Below are 17,697 nucleotides of genomic sequence, written 5' to 3'. Positions count from 1 at the left end.
TAATATAGTCTTTGTAACAACAACGCACAAATTAAATAGGCACCCAGCATTGCCCCCAACCCAGCAATGATAAATGATCTTTGTTCCATGCCCCGAACTGAACCAGTCCATTAATCCAAAGCAGAGTTTTCTGTTAAAAGCATTTTTTAAAAATTGGGAGTGGGACAAAACAAAATTGATTTTTGAAATGAGTTAATACACTTTTTTATATAAAGTACATTCACACACACACACACACACACACACACATGCGTCTCTCCATATTATACAGTCCCACTCATGAAAAACTATGGTGAATAATTCCATTTCAAACTACAGAAAACCAGCACAAAAGATTAGAGTAACTATTGCTTTATTCAGTTAAAGAAAGAAGAAATGAATGATTATGAATTTAATCTTCTTTTGGGAGCTACCTTGAAATAGAACCATTTAAATAGATCACAGACAGAACTCAAAATACTTGCACAAAGACATTTTATTATAAACGTACTGTATATAACATTTATATATAACATTTTTTTAGGCACTTAGAACAATCAGATGCACGTCAAAGTTGAATGATCTCATGTTAGTTTGCAGGGCATGATAGAGGTTGAACGCCCTTCAGCTCCAAGGCTCTGCTGAAGCGAATCTCCTGAGGTTTACCAGTGCCTTTGGTGAGCTTCAGCGAGCGAATGCAGCCTTTAAAACGGATATTTGTAGTCAGGCCAAACTGGTTCAGACCAACTGAAAAAACAAAACAAAACAAAAAAAAGTTGTTACCTCATTTTTCTTCTTCAAATCTCTTCTCCCACTTGCATTCCAAAATATATATATATTCTTCACAATTTACTTGCTGCACTCCATTCTTTAGCAGGAGAGTGGTTAAACCTCTAAGCACGTTTGATAAATGCTTGATTTGGTGGCAACTATCTAATCGGTCTCTTTCTTCATCCACAATGTGCTACTGGCAAAATCAGAACGCATTTAAATCTTCAATTTAAATCACACCATTCAGTTCAGGTGATGTTCATATCATTAAATAAAGCAGCCTTCAATCTTCCTGAGAGGTCCAAATGGCATTTTTTCTACAGTACTAACAATTGGCATGCAGCAGACAAATAATGGTTCTGTGCATCTGCAACTTGTGGTCTGTTTACATGTGGTATAAAGGATTTATCAGCATGAGTCTGGGATGGGTGCATTTACTCACAAGTAGCAAAGTTGTCAGGGCGACTTCTGCATCCCCAAAGGGCACATACTGTCTATTCTGTATGTGCTGCAGGTATCACAGAGAAGCTACCTTAGCAATGTTATGGAGAGACTATTTTTGGATTATATTTTGTATCTTTGTGTCTGTAAAGGCAGGGGCTTTAGCTACACTGAGTCCAACTGTATTGGGCTCGGATAGAGCCATACAAACACTGAAAATGACCCCAAATAGCTTTTACATGCCTAAAAATGTCACAACTTTAAAGTCTGCCATCTTGGGAACCCTGACGCCTAGAAGTGAGTGCTAGTTCCATTGGGAAGCTGGGAATCTCCCCTTCATAATTGTTTGAAGTTCCCAGCCTTGTTTCTCATCTGTATTCTGAGTGAAGTAGTGGCCACAGGGAGCCAGTTGTGCTTCCTGATTCAGGGCTGCCTAGCCTTAGTGCAAGACAGGGGCATTACAACATCAATGGAGGACTGGGCACAGCACAGGTCTGTTCCACTACAAGCCCTCCCCTACCCCAAAACTCTGACCCCTCCTTCTCCTTACACTGGGGATGTGTGTGTGGGGAGGGCAGGGAGAGAGACATTTGTTGGTGCAGGAGGCAATGGCAGTTGACCTCAACAACTTTCTGCTGGTGGAAAATTCCCCTGCCCAAGGGAATTCTCCACCAGCCAATTTCAGATGGTTTAATGAAGCATAAAGCAACCTCAGTGGACTGTTGAATCTGGATCCCATGATAATGGATGTTAAATTTGTGACATATGTACACATAGAAATGCTGCCACTGGTCTTGGATTGAATCTTGTCTGTTCTGTGCCTCAGGCGAGGATAAATTGGGAAAATTCCACATTTGGAGGAAGACAAAACATTTCTCTGGCAGGCTGATTAAAAAGAGGCAGGTGTGCAAGACTGTTGAGGTGTTTGGAATGTTAGAATAAACAAGGGGAAATGGATTAGTCAACAGAAGGAGGAGAGATGGTCAAAGATGCATGATAAATTATTTATCACATGGATCCACAATTTAGTATGCAGCTTTAACTCAGTTCATGGGTATCATTCCAATGCAAGTGGTGTGGATTTGTTTTATATAGACTGTTGTGTTACACCTGATTGCCCTTCTTTTGGCTAACTGCAGCTCATAACTCATTATGCACATCACTAGAAACTTTTCTTTAGCACCAGTTCTTATATTAGAGTCTAAGGATTGCTGTAAGAACAGGTTCTGATTCCCAGAAGCTGGGAATGGGCGACAGGGGATGGATCACTTGATGATTACATGTTCTGTTCATTCCCTCTGGGGCACCTGGCATTGGCCACTGTCGGAAGACAAGATACTGGGCTAGATGGACCATTGGTATGATCCAGAATGGCCGTTCTTATGTAAAAATATCTGGCTTTCTCTTACATATCAAACAATACAGGAAACACATCAGATAACATCTGGAGGGACTGAAAGCTAAGTGTTACTGGATACATTGTATTATATCATTTAGAATGGAGGAAAAATGCAAAGAAAATAATTCAGAGCTCAGTTTTCAGAGTAGCAGCCGTGTTAGTCTGTATCCGCAAAAAGAACAGTACTTGTGGCACCTTAGAGACTAACAAATTTATTAGAGCATAAGCTTTCTTGGGCTACAACCCACTTCTTCGGATGCATATAGAGTGAAACATATATTGAGGAGATATATATACACACATACAGAGAGCATGAACAGGTGGGAGTTGTCTTACCAACTCTGAGAGGCCAATTAAGTAAGAGAAAAAAAACTTTTGAAGTGATAATCAAGATAGCTCAGTACAGACAGTTTGATAAGAAGCAAGTGTGAAAATACTTACAAGGGGAGATAGATTCAATGTTTGTAATGGCTCAGCCATTCCCAGTCCTTATTTAATCCTGAGTTGATTGTGTCTAGTTTGCATATCAATTCCAGCTCAGCAGTCTCTCGTTGGAGTCTGTTTTTGAAGTTTTTCTGTTTTAAGATAGCCACCCGCAGGTCTGTCATAGAATGGCCAGACAGGTTAAAGTGTTCTCCCACTGGTTTTTGAGTATTATGATTCCTGATGTCAGATTTGTGTCCATTAATTCTTTTGCGTAGAGACTGTCCGGTTTGGCCAATGTACATGGCAGAGGGGCATTGCTGGCACATGATGGCATATATCCCATTGGTAGATGTGCAGGTGAACGAGCCCCTGATGGTATGGCTGATGTGATTAGGCCCTATGATGATGTCACTTGAATAGATATGTGGACAGAGTTGGCATCGGGCTTTGTTACAAGGATAGGTTCCTGGGTCAGTGTTTTTGTTCAGTGATGTGTGGTTGCTGGTGAGTATTTGCTTTAGGTTGGGGGGTTGTCTATAAGCGAGGACAGGTCTGTCTCCCAAGATCTGTGAGAGTAAAGGATCATCTTTCAGGACAGGTTGTAGATCTCTGATGATGCGCTGGAGAGGTTTTAGTTGGGGGCTGAAGGTGACAGCTAGTGGTGTTCTGTTATTTTCTTTGTTGGCCCTGTCTTGTAGGAGGTGACTTCTGGGTACTCGTCTGGCTCTGTCAATCTGTTTTTTCACTTCAGCAGGTGGGTATTGTAGTTTTAAGAATGCTTGATAGAGATCTTGTAGGTGCTTGTCTCTATCTGAGGGATTGGAGCAAATGCGGTTATATCTTAGAGCTTGGCTGTAGACAATGGATCGTGTGGTGTGTCCTGGATGGAAGCTGGAGGCATGTAGGTAAGTGTAGCGGTCAGTAGGTTTCCGGTATAGGGTGGTATTTATGTGACCATCGCTTAATAGCACAGTAGTCATAATACTCAAAAACCAGTGGGAGAACACTTTAACCTGTCTGGCCATTCTATGACAGACCTGCGGGTGGCTATCTTAAAACAGAAAAACTTCAAAAACAGACTCCAACGAGAGACTGCTGAGCTGGAATTGATATGCAAACTAGACACAATCAACTCAGGATTAAATAAGGACTGGGAATGACTGAGCCATTACAAACATTGAATCTATCTCCCCTTGTAAGTATTTTCACACTTGCTCCTTATCAAACTGTCTGTACTGAGCTATCTTGATTATCACTTCAAAAGTTTTTTTTCTCTTACTTAATTGGCCTCTCAGAGTTGGTAAGACAACTCCCACCTGTTCATGCTCTCTGTATGTGTGTATATATATCTCCTCAATATATGTTTCACTCTATATGCATCCGAAGAAGTGGGTTGTAGCCCACGAAAGCTTATGCTCTAATAAATTTGTTAGTCTCTAAGGTGCCACAAGTACTCCTGTTCTCAGAGCTCAGTGCAATGCTCACAGATGTCAATGGGAGGTCTTCTATTGACTTCAATGGACACTGGAATAGGCACCCTTATCTGATATTTAGCTTCTCTGTTCACAAGCTAGTACAAAACAGCACTAGGAGTGCTACAAAATTAGTAAAAAAACCCCAATACTACGAGCATTTTACAAATTTCTGAAATTTGATTTTCAATATTAAATTATTCCTCAAATAATTCTTGGTCTATTGTTTGTTCGTGAACAGTTAGTTGTGAATATTCACTATCAGTAGAATAAGTATGAAGGCCTCTGGATCCTTTCACCCCTGCTAGAAATAACTTTGCCAGGGCTCATTGAAATACTTCTGAAGCGTAATGTTTGTTTTGCCTTTAAAAATGAACCAGATTGCACCAAATGGGAAATATTTCCAAAAAATTCCTGAGGGAGGACAGCCTCATCTTCTACAGATTGTTCCCCACATTCCCTAAATCAATTTTCACAGGCTGAGCTCTGTGTTATATGATCAATATACTCAGCCTACCTTTTTTTCCAGTAGCCACGTGTAAACATTTTTGGCAGTTCAAGTTTGTCAAATGCTGTTGCTGTTGCCTTGGCTATGAAAAAGTGCTTTTGTTTAAATGTGAAAAGAAAGGAATAGAGTCTTTTTGCTCCTCTCTGAAAGTGCATCACTCCCTTGGATAGAGGGTTTATTATAAGCTCAAGGGGAAAAGAACTACTGGCTTCCTTAGCTGAAATATTGGCAGCACATGACTGAAATTCAGTGCTGCAGAGCTCCTGTTATTCAAAGGCACAAGAATGAAATCTAGATAACTGACATTTATACTGTAGAGAAGTTGGGATATTCATAACCATGCTACCTCCATTGATATTAGTGTGTGAAACCGAATTATATTTAAGACATTGGCAACGCCTCATTACTAGAGAGCGTGAATAATGCCCTGTTTGTGTGTTGGACACCTACCAGGATATCCTCCAATGAAGACAGGATCATTAGTGTCCACAGAACTGGAGACTCCATTTGGGCTGCTCCCGTCCACCTGATTCCCATCCACAGTCAATTCTAATCGGTGCTTGATCTTGTTTGCAGTAACCTTGTGCCACTGTCCATCACACAGGCTGCCTGGTTTGTCAGGCTCATTGATGGCAGAGAATCTGCCGGCGCCATTATCCACATGGAACATCAGCTGGAGAATGTAACATGAAAGAGAGAGGAAAGGATGAGTTATTAAAATACTAATTATACAGAACATGGTGATCTAGTTTTCATCAAATCTGACCTTCCCAAAAGCTACATATAGATTTAGAATAAATGTAGAGTTAAACATAAATTGTCTTATTACATTTCTAAATCAACACAAGCCAGCTCAGCTCCATTGTGTTTATTTCCATCACCAGAATTTAGTAACTATGGCTCTGATCCTGCACCCAGTTCTGTGTGGGTGGATCCTTGCACCCATACAGAATCCCACTAAAGCCAACAGAGCTCACGTGTGTAGATCCATGTGTAGCTCTGGGGCCTAGGTTAGCAGGAATGTGCAAAGCTGTGGGCCTGGTTTGCCAACTTTCTATTGTGAGACTATACAAGGACAAAAAATATTGGTTTTGTGTGGGTCTTATACAAAACAGAGCTATTTACTTTTAAGCGCAGCTGAGTGATTGATTAAACTATGTACCAACATTGAATTACACACACAAGGGACTGATATTCATGACATGACAGACAGAGTGCCCACAACTTGGGGGAGGGATAGCTCAGTTTGAGCATTGGCCTGCTAAACCCAGGGTTGTGAGTTTAATCCTTGAGGGGGCCCCTTAGGGATCTGGGGCAAAATCAGTACTTGGTCCTGCAAGTGAAGGCAGGGGGCTGGACTTGATGACCTTTCAAGGTCCCTTCCAGTTCTAGGAGATAGGATATCTCCATTTATAATATAAAAAATTTATAACTTTGCACATTCCTGCTAACATAGGCCCAATGCTGTAATGAAGGAAACACAGCAATGTTGCAGAATAACATGTTAGGATGACTTAGCAAAACTAGAAGTGTAAGACAAATTTGGAAGGGGAAGGACTGACTGGCATATATGAGGCTGTGATCTTGACTGAGATGTCTTGACATTAAATCAGAGTTTAAATTTGTTCATGCATTTTAAAACACACAAATGCACTACAGATATCCAGAAATGTATCAGATGATGCCCTCACTGCAAAATGCCTTCACTCACTTTTTCATCTACTAGCTCGATGCCGAGTCCATCCATTTTTTGGCTGCTGATTCCCAGCAGAACACCATTCATTCGAGTAGTACGGAATTCAAACTCCACTAGTAGGTCTGTTCCCACTTTATATGTTCCAACTGGGGAGTGGGAAAATATACAGTAATATATTTAGAAAAACAGCTACAGTAATATTTAGTTCAACTGAAATCGAGTGTAAAATAGTGGTCATGGTACCAGTTCTTAATATGAGATCTTGCTGGAAATACACAAGATCAAACACCAGGCATAACGTTTAAACATGCTGAATGGGATTCTGAAAAGTGCTCAGAGTCAGAGTTGGCCTAACTCTGCTCCCATGGAAGTCGATGGGGGTTAGGCAATGCTGAATGCCTTTGAAAATCCCACATGCTATAACTGTTTCTCTTTTAGCACTAGAAAAAATGTAGTTTATTACCTGTTTTGGCAAAGCCTGTTCCATCAAAGAATGTTCCTTTCTCTGCATTGGTAAAGCATTTGCCAACATTGAAGCTGGAGGTTGGATTATCCAGGTCAACAGAAGCCTCTGTCATCTTAAAATTTCTGATGCAACCATCAATGCTGTAGGTGACCTGGGTGCAATTTTCAAACAGAGACTGCTGTTATGAAAAGCAAGCAGAAATGCTGGTATGGAAAGGCTCAATTATGGCACCAGAAAGTATCCCTTCTTTTGATTCTGTGTTTTGCTGCTGGATGTGTGGAGCTGAATGAGTCTTGAACTTTACACGGCTAATCCACAGTATCTGATTGTAATAAGAATCTAATCTCCATCACACTACAGACTAATTATGTTGCTTTTCTGAAATTCTAGGGATCAGATCTCACAAAATGAAGTCACATCTCTTTGGCTTAATGGAAGGGGCATAAAATAATGCACTGCATAATGAAACATAGCAAATTGCACAGGCAATGCAGAAATGTAATAGCCCATTCTTTACTTCTGTAATTGAATAGAGTCCGTACTTTCTAGTTAAGACCGTAGAAAAAGGCATGGAGTATAGTAAGTGTTCTCAAGTAATGTAACATTACTACATTTTTTGTTTATCATTCCATTGAGGGGCTAACCTTACATATTAAAGCTGTGCTTATATTGGGCCACATCCTTCTAAATGTGCAACTCCTGCTTAAGTGAATGGAAGTTTTACATAAATACTGATGGCATCATAATGCTCTCCACATAACCTTATCTATGACTATTGTATGATCGTAGCTAAGATATTATATGCATGATTTTCTTGCATCTTTATCCGTGTTTTACAATTTAACAAGCCTTCACTATGAGAGCTAGGTATTATTATTATTATGCTGCTCATTGGATGACCTTTAAAGGAAGAAGCAGCAGGGATTGCAATGAGTCTGTGTAGCTGGTGTGACGTATTAGCACTTTTTCTCCCTCCCATCTCAGATAATGTCTCTTTCCTTTGATGCGGAATGCTGTGCAGAGCAGCATTTCCTCTCTCCTCCCTGAAGAAGGGCCTGGGAGTCCGCCCACCTACTGGACAACTGGTACTGGCAGAGGCTGGGGAGAGGAAGCTCAGGAGCATGGAGGGCCTACAGGCTCTAAAGAAAGCCCTTGGCCCAGTGGTGTTGAAACGAGGGGTGCTGCTGCACCCCTTGACTTGAAGTAGTAATAACAAACCCCAAATACATGGTTTCGATCATCAGCACTATAAAAATTGTTCTAGCCCTGCCTTGGCTGATGCTGGAGTGTGATAATATTGGGGAAGTGAAGGGTAAATGTCAAACACACACTTCAAAAGACAAAAGTTGTGCACACACTCATGCATTTGGTGTGAGGGGGGAAAGAGAGAATGAGAAAAAACACTAACACATGGAGATTGGGGGAAAAGGAGAAGGAGGCAGATATTGAGGAGGGAGGAGGGAAGAGAGGTACACACACACACTGGGACAAATCTTGCTCTCAGTAGCACCCATGTAAGTCTCTTAAGGCCACTGATTTCAATGGAATTTCTAAAACCTTTCCAGTTTTATTCATGTTTTCTTTGCACAATCTTTTATATAAGAAATCCTTATTCACTGGGTCTGTTTTGTGTCCTGTAGTATTTTGTACACAGTGTTGTTGTAGCCGCATTGGTACTAGAATATTAGACAGACAAGTGGGGTGAGGTAATATCTTCTGTTGGTGAGAGAGACAAGCTTTCAAGCGTCCAATAAAATATATTACCTCACCCATCTTGTCGCTGTGGTATTTTGCAAGATACAGTTTGTAACTATTAATTAGAACTGTACAAATCTTTAATTAAAATTTGAAAAAAATCCTAGTGAATGTAGTTTTGGACTCACCAGTGAATTCAGCCCAGATCTGCATGAATAGATCTTTTGGCCATTTCTAGGAGAACACTTAATGAAAATTTTCCCAAACCAATGAATTTTGTTACCAAAATGTCAAAACTTGCCTACTTCATGGTAAAATTGTCAAAACTTGTCAGTTTCAGATGAACCAGAGAAATGGACAAGTTTTATCTGAAGAAGTGAGGTTTTTACCCACGAAAGCTTATGCCCAAATAAATCTGTTAGTCTTTAAGGTGCCACCAGACTCCTTGTTGTTTTTGTGGATACAGACTAACACGGCTACCCGCTGATACTAAGTTTTATCTGAGGTTCTCACTGAGCTTTTATGTTTGCAAAAGCCCTCTGTACCATGCTGGAGCCTTAAATTCCAAGAATCCTGCTGAAAGGGAGACTTGTATTTTTAAACTTGAATTCCCCCTGCAGAACAGTGGAATTGTAAGGGTCCAGGACTGTAAAGCTTTTCCCTCTCCCCACAGTAATGACTATGGGCCAGTTTCAATTCTTTGTACTGACTGTATTCTAACCTAGGTCCTTCCAACTACTTAAAGAAGAATTGGATAGGCCCTTTTATCCATTTGCCTTTATATTTTGGAAAAGAAATGTAAATGGTGATACCGGACAACACGTATTTAGAGACTGTGAAATGGCTTATTAAACTTTCTTCCTTACTGGACCGATTCTTCTTGTCGTATAGTTAATGGGCAATCCTCCGACATACAGCATTCCCACAACATCCAAGATATCGGCCTTCTTGGGGCTGGTGGTCCTGTTTGAAACACCATCTACTAAAAGGATTCCTTCTTGCTTGGTTCGAAATATTTTTACCTAGAAATAAGACATAAATATAGCACATTAGTGAGAGTTTTCTGGTACCAGAGAACCTTGGAGCAAAGGATGCTTTTCAAAGTGCAACTTCAGATTTCCACCTTAAGCCAAATAAAACTTCCTCTATGTAGAGAATAAGGCAGACAATATTACTACTACTTATTATTTGTATTGCTGTAGTGCCTAGCAGTCCTAGTCATGGACCAGAACTCCACAGTTCTATGTGTTGCACAACCACAGAACTAAACTTTTAATTCAAATATGACAGGAAGCATCATGAGTATTCGTATTAGAATTACTAAATGCATAGGGGATGCCATTTGAAAACTCAATGTTTGCCTCACTAAAGTGATAGCAGTTCTGCTGCATCTCTTCTTCTAGATCTAGGAAGATCCCGTGCTAACTGCAGGCATTTGGGATGGTAAATCTTGACTTTTTAATAGCATCCACTGTAAAGGATTATTACAGCACATATTTAAGAACTATATCCCATGACTGAGTTTCTTGTTCCTTTAGCTTATACTTGCTACAGATCATAGTTCAGGATGGAGTAAATGTAACACACCCAGGCTTAGTAAGATTCCTGTTCAGACAGATAGGACGTGACTCGTATGGAGGAACAAAAATTGCTGAGGAGTTGTTCAAACTTTGCCCATAACTACTGCTAAACCACTCTCTCTCCAAAGATATGTATCAGACTCCCCAGTAACTTCTGCAGCAGTGCTTCTGTGTATTAAGAGGACTAAATGTCATGTATAGTATACATGGTAGCTAAACTAAGGTAACATTTTAAAAACGCCCTGGTGATAATAATGATGCTAGTGACTTCGATTTCAAGGACGACGTTGACAATCATAGTTTGCACTAATGGGCCTTCACGTGACTCCATAGACCAATTCGGGAAGAACATTTCCCACACTGGCCACAGAGCGATTTGCCTAGTTGTGGTGATTGAGTTGCACTTTGTTTGTGTGCTTTTAGCTGCTCAACTTGATTCTCAACTTGATTCTTCTCAAAGTCATGGATGCTCACCCTTACCGCGAGGCGCCATGCAATACGATCAACTGCCAGTTGCTCAAAGGTCAAGTCAGAAATGTTTGTTTTTCATACATTTTGTTTCAGGGTGTCTTTGAAGCATTTCATTTGCTGTCCATGTTTACAATTGCTGGAACTTAATTTGGAATATGACTTGTTTTGATAAACGGGTCTCAGGCATACAAATTTCATGGCCAGTCTACTTCAATTGGGTGCAGATCGAATGAGTCTTGAAGCTGACTGAACCAGATGTCAGGATCCCAACAAGGGCAGTAAGGACCAAGAGTCAGAGCAGGGGCAAACCTGAGGCTGGGAACAGTGGAGGAATTCAGAGTCAGGTTCCAGGCCAGGGTCAATATCAAAGAGTCTGAGTCAGGTTTCAGGGTCTAAGTCAGGAGATGAAGTCCAAGTCAAGCCAAGATCAAAGCCAGGAGTTCAGGATCAAGGAGCAGAAACAGTTGTGGCAGCTACAGAAGATCTGAGCTGTTGCCTAGACTCTTCCTGGAACATCCCTTGGGTCTATATAGGATGGGGAGCCAATCAGGAGCCATGAGGCTGCTGCCTGTCACACCCCTTGATGCAGGACTTGTCCACAGCAAGTCATGGAGCGCAAGTAGGTTACAGCTGCTACTGGGTGGCAGCATGGCAATGTCCCCAGCCTGGCAGGCCTGGGCTCTACACCTAGAAGGTCTAACATCAGATTTTTCCAGGACTTCCATGTTGAAAACATGGTCCTGCTCTTTGATGCCAAGCAATTGTCATAGGTGTTGCAAGTGGAAACTGACAAGTTTTTATGCGCTTGATAACAGGTCCATGGTTTGGATCCATAGAGCAATGTCATGAGGCAACAGCATTATAGACTTTGGCTTTTGTTTGTAGACAGATTCCACATTGCTTCCAGATTTGGTGATGGAGGCGACCATGTGCAGCACTGGCTTACTTGATTCACACATCCACTTTATGGTCGATTGTAACTTTGTTGTTCAACGTGCTACTGAGTTAAATAAGCTGTTTGAGAGCTTGGTGCATGGTAACTATTGATGGGTCTTGGTAAGGTTGTTGAGAAGCTGACTGGTACATAACCACTGGTTTTCATTTGGCTGGTGATGAGGTCAAAGTTACACGCTGCTGTAGCAAAGCGATTTATAAGATCTTGTAGAGCTGCTTCAGAGTGCGTCATCAAGGCAATTCATGTGATGCATTGGTACAGTTAAGTAGTTAGTCTATTAAAATATTAAAAACTGGGACAACAGTGTTTCCTTGGTTCCTTTAACATGCCTTCTCCCTGTTCAGTTAAGCAGCACATCAGTCATGGAGGATTCTGTGGTGCATCTACAGTAGGAAGTACTGAAAACTGACAGGAGGGTGTCTGGGAAGAAAGGAACTGAATATTGGTGGTAGTGTTCTTTGGGGTGAATTTGAGATACAGCTCTAAACTGGGTGGGAGTGTGATCTGGCCAGTAGCAAAGGAATTGGGTATGGAGTAGCTGAAGTACCCAGAAATATTATTATAAGGAGGCTGAAAAACTGAAGGATGAGTTGGGTAGTAGCAGTATGGTGGGGTTGGGCCATAAGAATGAGATTTGGTGATTGAGGGCAATGCTAATACAATATATTTTAATAATGAGTATCAAACCAGGGTAGAGCTAAGATAAGGATGGAGAATATGCTAGGTCAGCTTCTCAGACTTTTTCCATGTGGGATGCAAAAACAGTTGAAGTTTGCTGCAGTGACCTCAGTCACTAAATCATTTGCATTCACATCCTAACACCCTTCGTGGGGCACAGCAAGAAGGGACGTCAGGCTTGGAATGAGGTGGAGAGAGGGCATGTTCTACTGGGCAAGGGGCTGGTGTTGGGGATGTTGGTGGGGTGGCTGGGTGCTGCCATCTGGGGTTTACAACTGGATGTGGATGCTGCTGGTGGGGTGTTGAGTGCTGGGAGGTACAGTAAGGTGGAAGCAGCGGGGTGCTGCTAGAAGGGAAAGGGGGTGCTTCCTTTTTACCCCACCTCCACTCTGCTTTGCTCAAGTGAAGTGCTGCTTAAACCTGGTGAGGGGCTGACTGAGTGCTGTGAGCAGCAGGGCCATATGGGTCCTCACCACCTTTCACCCTCAGCCTCGCTAGAACAGAATGTGATGCAGGCAGCAGGAGAGAGAGGAGGGAAGGCAAAAGGGAGGAGTGCCCACAGGACAGGGCAGAAAGGCAGAACACTAGTAGGAGGGAGCCATATTTCTCCTTCCCTCCCCTTAGCTTGCTTCCTTTGTGTCCTAGCAGAGGTGGCAGAAGCACATCTTGAACTGGAAGCCAGGGAGGTGGATGGATAGCAGGGGGAGTCATCACACCCTGACTCCTACTTGCCCCACAGCCGGATCCTGGGTGTTGTGGTGGCCGCTCCAGTCCCTCTGGGTCCCACTCTAGCCTTAGCCCCCTCTGCATGTGTGCACAATTACTGCCGCCCTACCAGTGAAAGTGTGCCCTGTCCCTGCCCACGGCTGGGGAGGGAGGCACTGGCCAGAACTTGATTGGCTCTCTTGTTTAGTGACAGGTTTTAATTTACTTTAGTTTGTGTTGTGATTAGCAGAACAGATCTGTCAAATTTAGTAAATCCCCCTATGACAGTTCTCTGTGTACCTAGTAACTTATAATGTGTTTGTTACCTCTTTTCAGTAGATACCATATTGATGGTTGTGATATGATTTCCTACCCATTATCCAGAGGCCTAGTGCATTTTATATTCATAAGTGTTTCCTTTCCTAAAGCTCACAAACACTGAAAACATGTCTGTGAATATCATATTTGCTCCCCAATGAGTTGAGGTAACAGTGCAAACAAAATTGACTTCACTATATTTTTTTCCCAAAGTTCTTTGGTCTTTTAACTGTGTCACATTTCAACCGCAGTGATACCCCAAAAGACTGTTAGCTGTAATGATGTGTCTTATCGAGCGTGAAACCCTCCAAACAAGTCACCTGGGCCCCATTACTTAGATAATTTAGACAGTTGAGGAGAACATTATAATCTTCTCTGGGTTTCCCAGCTACATATACTGTATATTCTAAATGTGACCCAAAATATGTCTTTACCTAAGGGACAAATGTTCAAATATCAGCACCTAGCAGAATATGAACCTGTCTGAACATAGTTACAATTATGTGCGTGCATCTGAAAGCAAAAATTCTCCATGCACAACTTAGGTGCCAGTATCTAAAAATTCAGGTCATGTAGATTTCAGGCGGATCTCCTGAACAAGTCAAGGATCTCTTTAGAACTTCTAAGCATCCCACTGCATTGTATACCTTGTGCCACTGGCCATCATTGATTTTGCTTGGAATCATTGTGCTGGTGTTCCCACTTCCCAGGTCATAGCTGAAGTAAGGCAGTCCATTCTTTATCTGAACAGTGGCAAAATCGGCATGATTGATCCGGGCCATATAAAAAAGCAAGCCAGATTCAGCCTCTGTTCGGACTTCAAATTCAATTGTGAGCCTGAAAAGCAAAAACAGAACCAAAGAAAATGTTTTCTCAAAATCAAACGGAGGAAAAATTAATTCGCTCTCTCTCCCCCTCCTCCCTTCCTTCCTTTTAGAAAAACGAATTGTTAAGAGGCCAGATACTAGTGCTTCTGTTTGTCCATCAAAACTTAAACATCATTCAGACCTGAGAGCTGCATTATACTTGTTAGACCAATACCTATTGTGGAGATGTATATTGTCTAATACAGCAACCCTATTGATGACCCATGTAGGTGTCCAAGTGATGCTATATAATGGAGTTTCTGTCTTTTCCCTTTTTTTTTAAACTAAGAAATTACACACACAAACACTATGTTAAAATAACATTAAATTTACTAAGTCAAGCACTCAAAATTAGGAAATGTCAGAATTAAGGTTGCCTGTGCAATCAAAGGAAGGTGATCAAAATTCACTAGTTTCACTTGAAGCAATTATTGTCACACTCTTTCACTGCAAAAGTGAGCAATGAACCAGGTATTGTTCCACAATCTCTGGTCCAATAGCTAGAACTAGCCAGTGCGTAGCTATAACTTTCAGAAGGAGTCAGTCTATTAATTCTTGTGTGTGGGTGTGTAGCTTGGCAGTGTTCCTGATGTGCAACAGGTAACCTCGCTGGCTGATTTTAATCATGAGACGAGAAGAGAAAAGAGAAAAAGGGACCTGCTCATTACAAGAAAAATAATTTGGTTTGTGATTCAGTGAATTTCACTTTCTACCCCGTGTGCAATTTATTAATTCTGTTGTATGAACTGGCTACACTGGTTCTTGGCAATTGATATCATTCAACTGCACTATGCTCTTGTTTGAACAAAACAAACAAATATAACATTACTCTTAATTGTGTTATTTATAGTCCAAGATATCAAACTTTGAAAAGGGCCACACCTGGCCTCTAAAACTGAGAACACTTTTGTGCACATAACCTTTTTTCACAGGCCAGTTTTGTATGTCCTGAATTTTGATTTTCCCTCCCTCCTCCCCTGCCCCCAAAATTCATTTGGGCATACTACTCAGGCAGACTAATCATTACCCATTTTTCATGCCTAAATGCTATTTGTGTGCACTAACCAGTGTTTTTATATGTACAAAACTGGGCCACGGAAAATTGCATTTAAGAATGTGCCTAAAGTTTTTGAGAATACAATCCAGAGTATTTTGCTTGTCAGCCATCCACATAAGACCTCACTTTTATTACTTCATCACAAAAATCAGATGTTGTACCTGTTCTTCACTTTGGTATCATCAAATGCAGCTGCAATATGGCTGTTCCTTGAAAGACCAAATTGTTTGCCGCCCTCCAAAATAGCTGGCTCTGTATCAGCAGCACAAGAGTCCTGCAAAATATAAATCATGCCACTGATCGAGCATATTAATTTATTATGTGCTTTACAGCAGTATAAAACATACATCAGAAAATAAAAAACTTCTTCTATAGTCTCCTAGGGATGCTAGTAATATTTTTCAAGAAGAACTTCTCATTCTGAACCTCATCTGTCCAAGAGTTAAAGTTCCTTCATTTACCCTGGAGCACTTTAGAATATGGTACCTATTACAGGTACTGGCTCTGCAATTTCCCAGTGTCTTTTGTCTCTGTACGTAAAATAAAGTTAGCAGGCAATATAATGAAGATTTATTTTAAAAGCAGAGTTCCTTTAGACTTATGTACTTTTTCGTCATCAGGGTACGTGCACCAGACCCTTAAATGATTTCTGTGCAGCTCAGTGCATCCTTAAATGTAGCTCACTGGCACTTATACTTTACGGTGCTGTCTTATAGAGCCTAAGCAGGACTGAAATCTTAAAGGGACACTATCAACTTGAAATCTATCCAATTTTAAAAAAATTAGATAGAAGTAGTTGCAGGTGCTACCCCTGCCACTGAGTCCCCATGCCAATTTTTCGTTTGTTTTACAATCAGATTTCTTTCTCTGTCTTTCAAAATGTTTTCTCTCCCCCCCGTTTCTGTTTGAAAGACCCACACAGATACCAGGGAAACTGACTAGCTGATACAGAGGAGAAACAGGTACTATACACTTTGTGCTATCAAATGCACAAACATGACAAACCGAAGAAATAAAGAAAAATGTTGTTTTTACCAATGGTCTCTTTCAGTTACATTACTTGTAGGTGTTACTTGTAACAACATAAGGTAGAACATTTTCAGGCAGAAGTGTGCTTTTTTTTTTTTTGACTGTGTCCCTTTGAATCTTGATCATATAGCCACAGTCTAGCATTATTCAATGAAAGGGCCACAAGAATTATTATCTTCCCCAATACTCCACTTTGGGGTATACTGTGAAGAAGTTTCTCAGAGGATCTAAGACAGCACGATCTCAGGACAATACTACCACAGGAAAAAAACAGACTTTGGTAGCTCTATTTTTAAGCACTGTGTTTAACAGTCCTGGATTGGCCACAGCCTCTGTCTGAGCCCTGACTCAGCAGAGGCCCTCAAAGTACAATGTGCCGTGTTTTCTTGCCAAAGTGTTCTTTCTGTGAAGCATTTTCAAGATGTCATACGTGATTCCTCAGGAAACAGGAACTTTCTATTGCAAAGAGGAAATTCCCCTCTTCAGTAATGTGATATTTTGTCTTTCACAAGTCACAAAGAAATCCTCACAACAGTTGAGAACTTTTTAAAAAACATTTTCCACAACTACTCTGTTCTGATTATGACAGTCCTCCATGTACAGTGGAAGAGCATGCACTGTGACAAGTACACACCAATGTGCAATTCAAAGAAAAATGGGAGAAAGATGTTACTCAACAGCACAAAACAAAAGAGTGATGAATGTGTGATGATAGTCTTTCAGTGATTAAATGGATAAAGGTGATGTAGTTGCAGGATAATATTCCTATAATGCTGACTAATGTCCAAAGCTGTTTTAACAGTTACAGTCTTAGCCTGATAGTTTAACAACTGGTAATGGTACTGTATATATAATATAGCCATCATTGGTTGTTTAAACTTGGAGATAAATTAAAGTCTGGAATTGGCAGATGGATGAAGAATGAAAAAAAATGGACCTAAAGTGGACATTTCAATGGCACACTGGTGCATGTTACAATGTTAAGGGGGCAAAGTCTGCCCTTGGTTGTCTATTTCTGGCCTCCAATGATTTCAGTTAGGGAAAAATTTGGTTCTGTCAGATGTCAAATATTACTAAACTGTCTCAGTTACTTGCTACTTTCAGTAAGCACTGATGCTGGGGCACAGCAGGAGGACTGGGAGGATAAGGAATTAAGGGTAGGTGCCACAAATGTTGCTGGGGGGT

General features: G+C 41.0%; 1 protein-coding gene across 1 annotated transcript in view; it reads right to left on the bottom strand.

Annotated features, from left to right (window-relative positions):
- Nucleotides 1-568: 568 nt before the first annotated feature.
- LAMA2 (laminin subunit alpha 2) overlaps nt 569-17,697 on the bottom strand; it is a 344,610-nt gene continuing 327,481 nt past the window's right edge. The window contains exons 61-67 of the mRNA XM_065401428.1: nt 15,645-15,757; nt 14,208-14,397; nt 9,720-9,875; nt 7,156-7,309; nt 6,708-6,838; nt 5,447-5,669; nt 569-726 (exon numbers count right to left, since the gene is read on the bottom strand). Coding sequence (XP_065257500.1) covers nt 569-726; nt 5,447-5,669; nt 6,708-6,838; nt 7,156-7,309; nt 9,720-9,875; nt 14,208-14,397; nt 15,645-15,757 — 1,125 coding nt within the window. The remainder of the gene's footprint in view (nt 727-5,446; nt 5,670-6,707; nt 6,839-7,155; nt 7,310-9,719; nt 9,876-14,207; nt 14,398-15,644; nt 15,758-17,697) is intronic.

Source organism: Emys orbicularis, chromosome 3 (genome assembly GCF_028017835.1).
Source record: "Emys orbicularis isolate rEmyOrb1 chromosome 3, rEmyOrb1.hap1, whole genome shotgun sequence".
Taxonomy (NCBI): domain Eukaryota; kingdom Metazoa; phylum Chordata; order Testudines; family Emydidae; genus Emys; species Emys orbicularis.
This window is presented reverse-complemented; position numbering and strand designations above follow the sequence as displayed.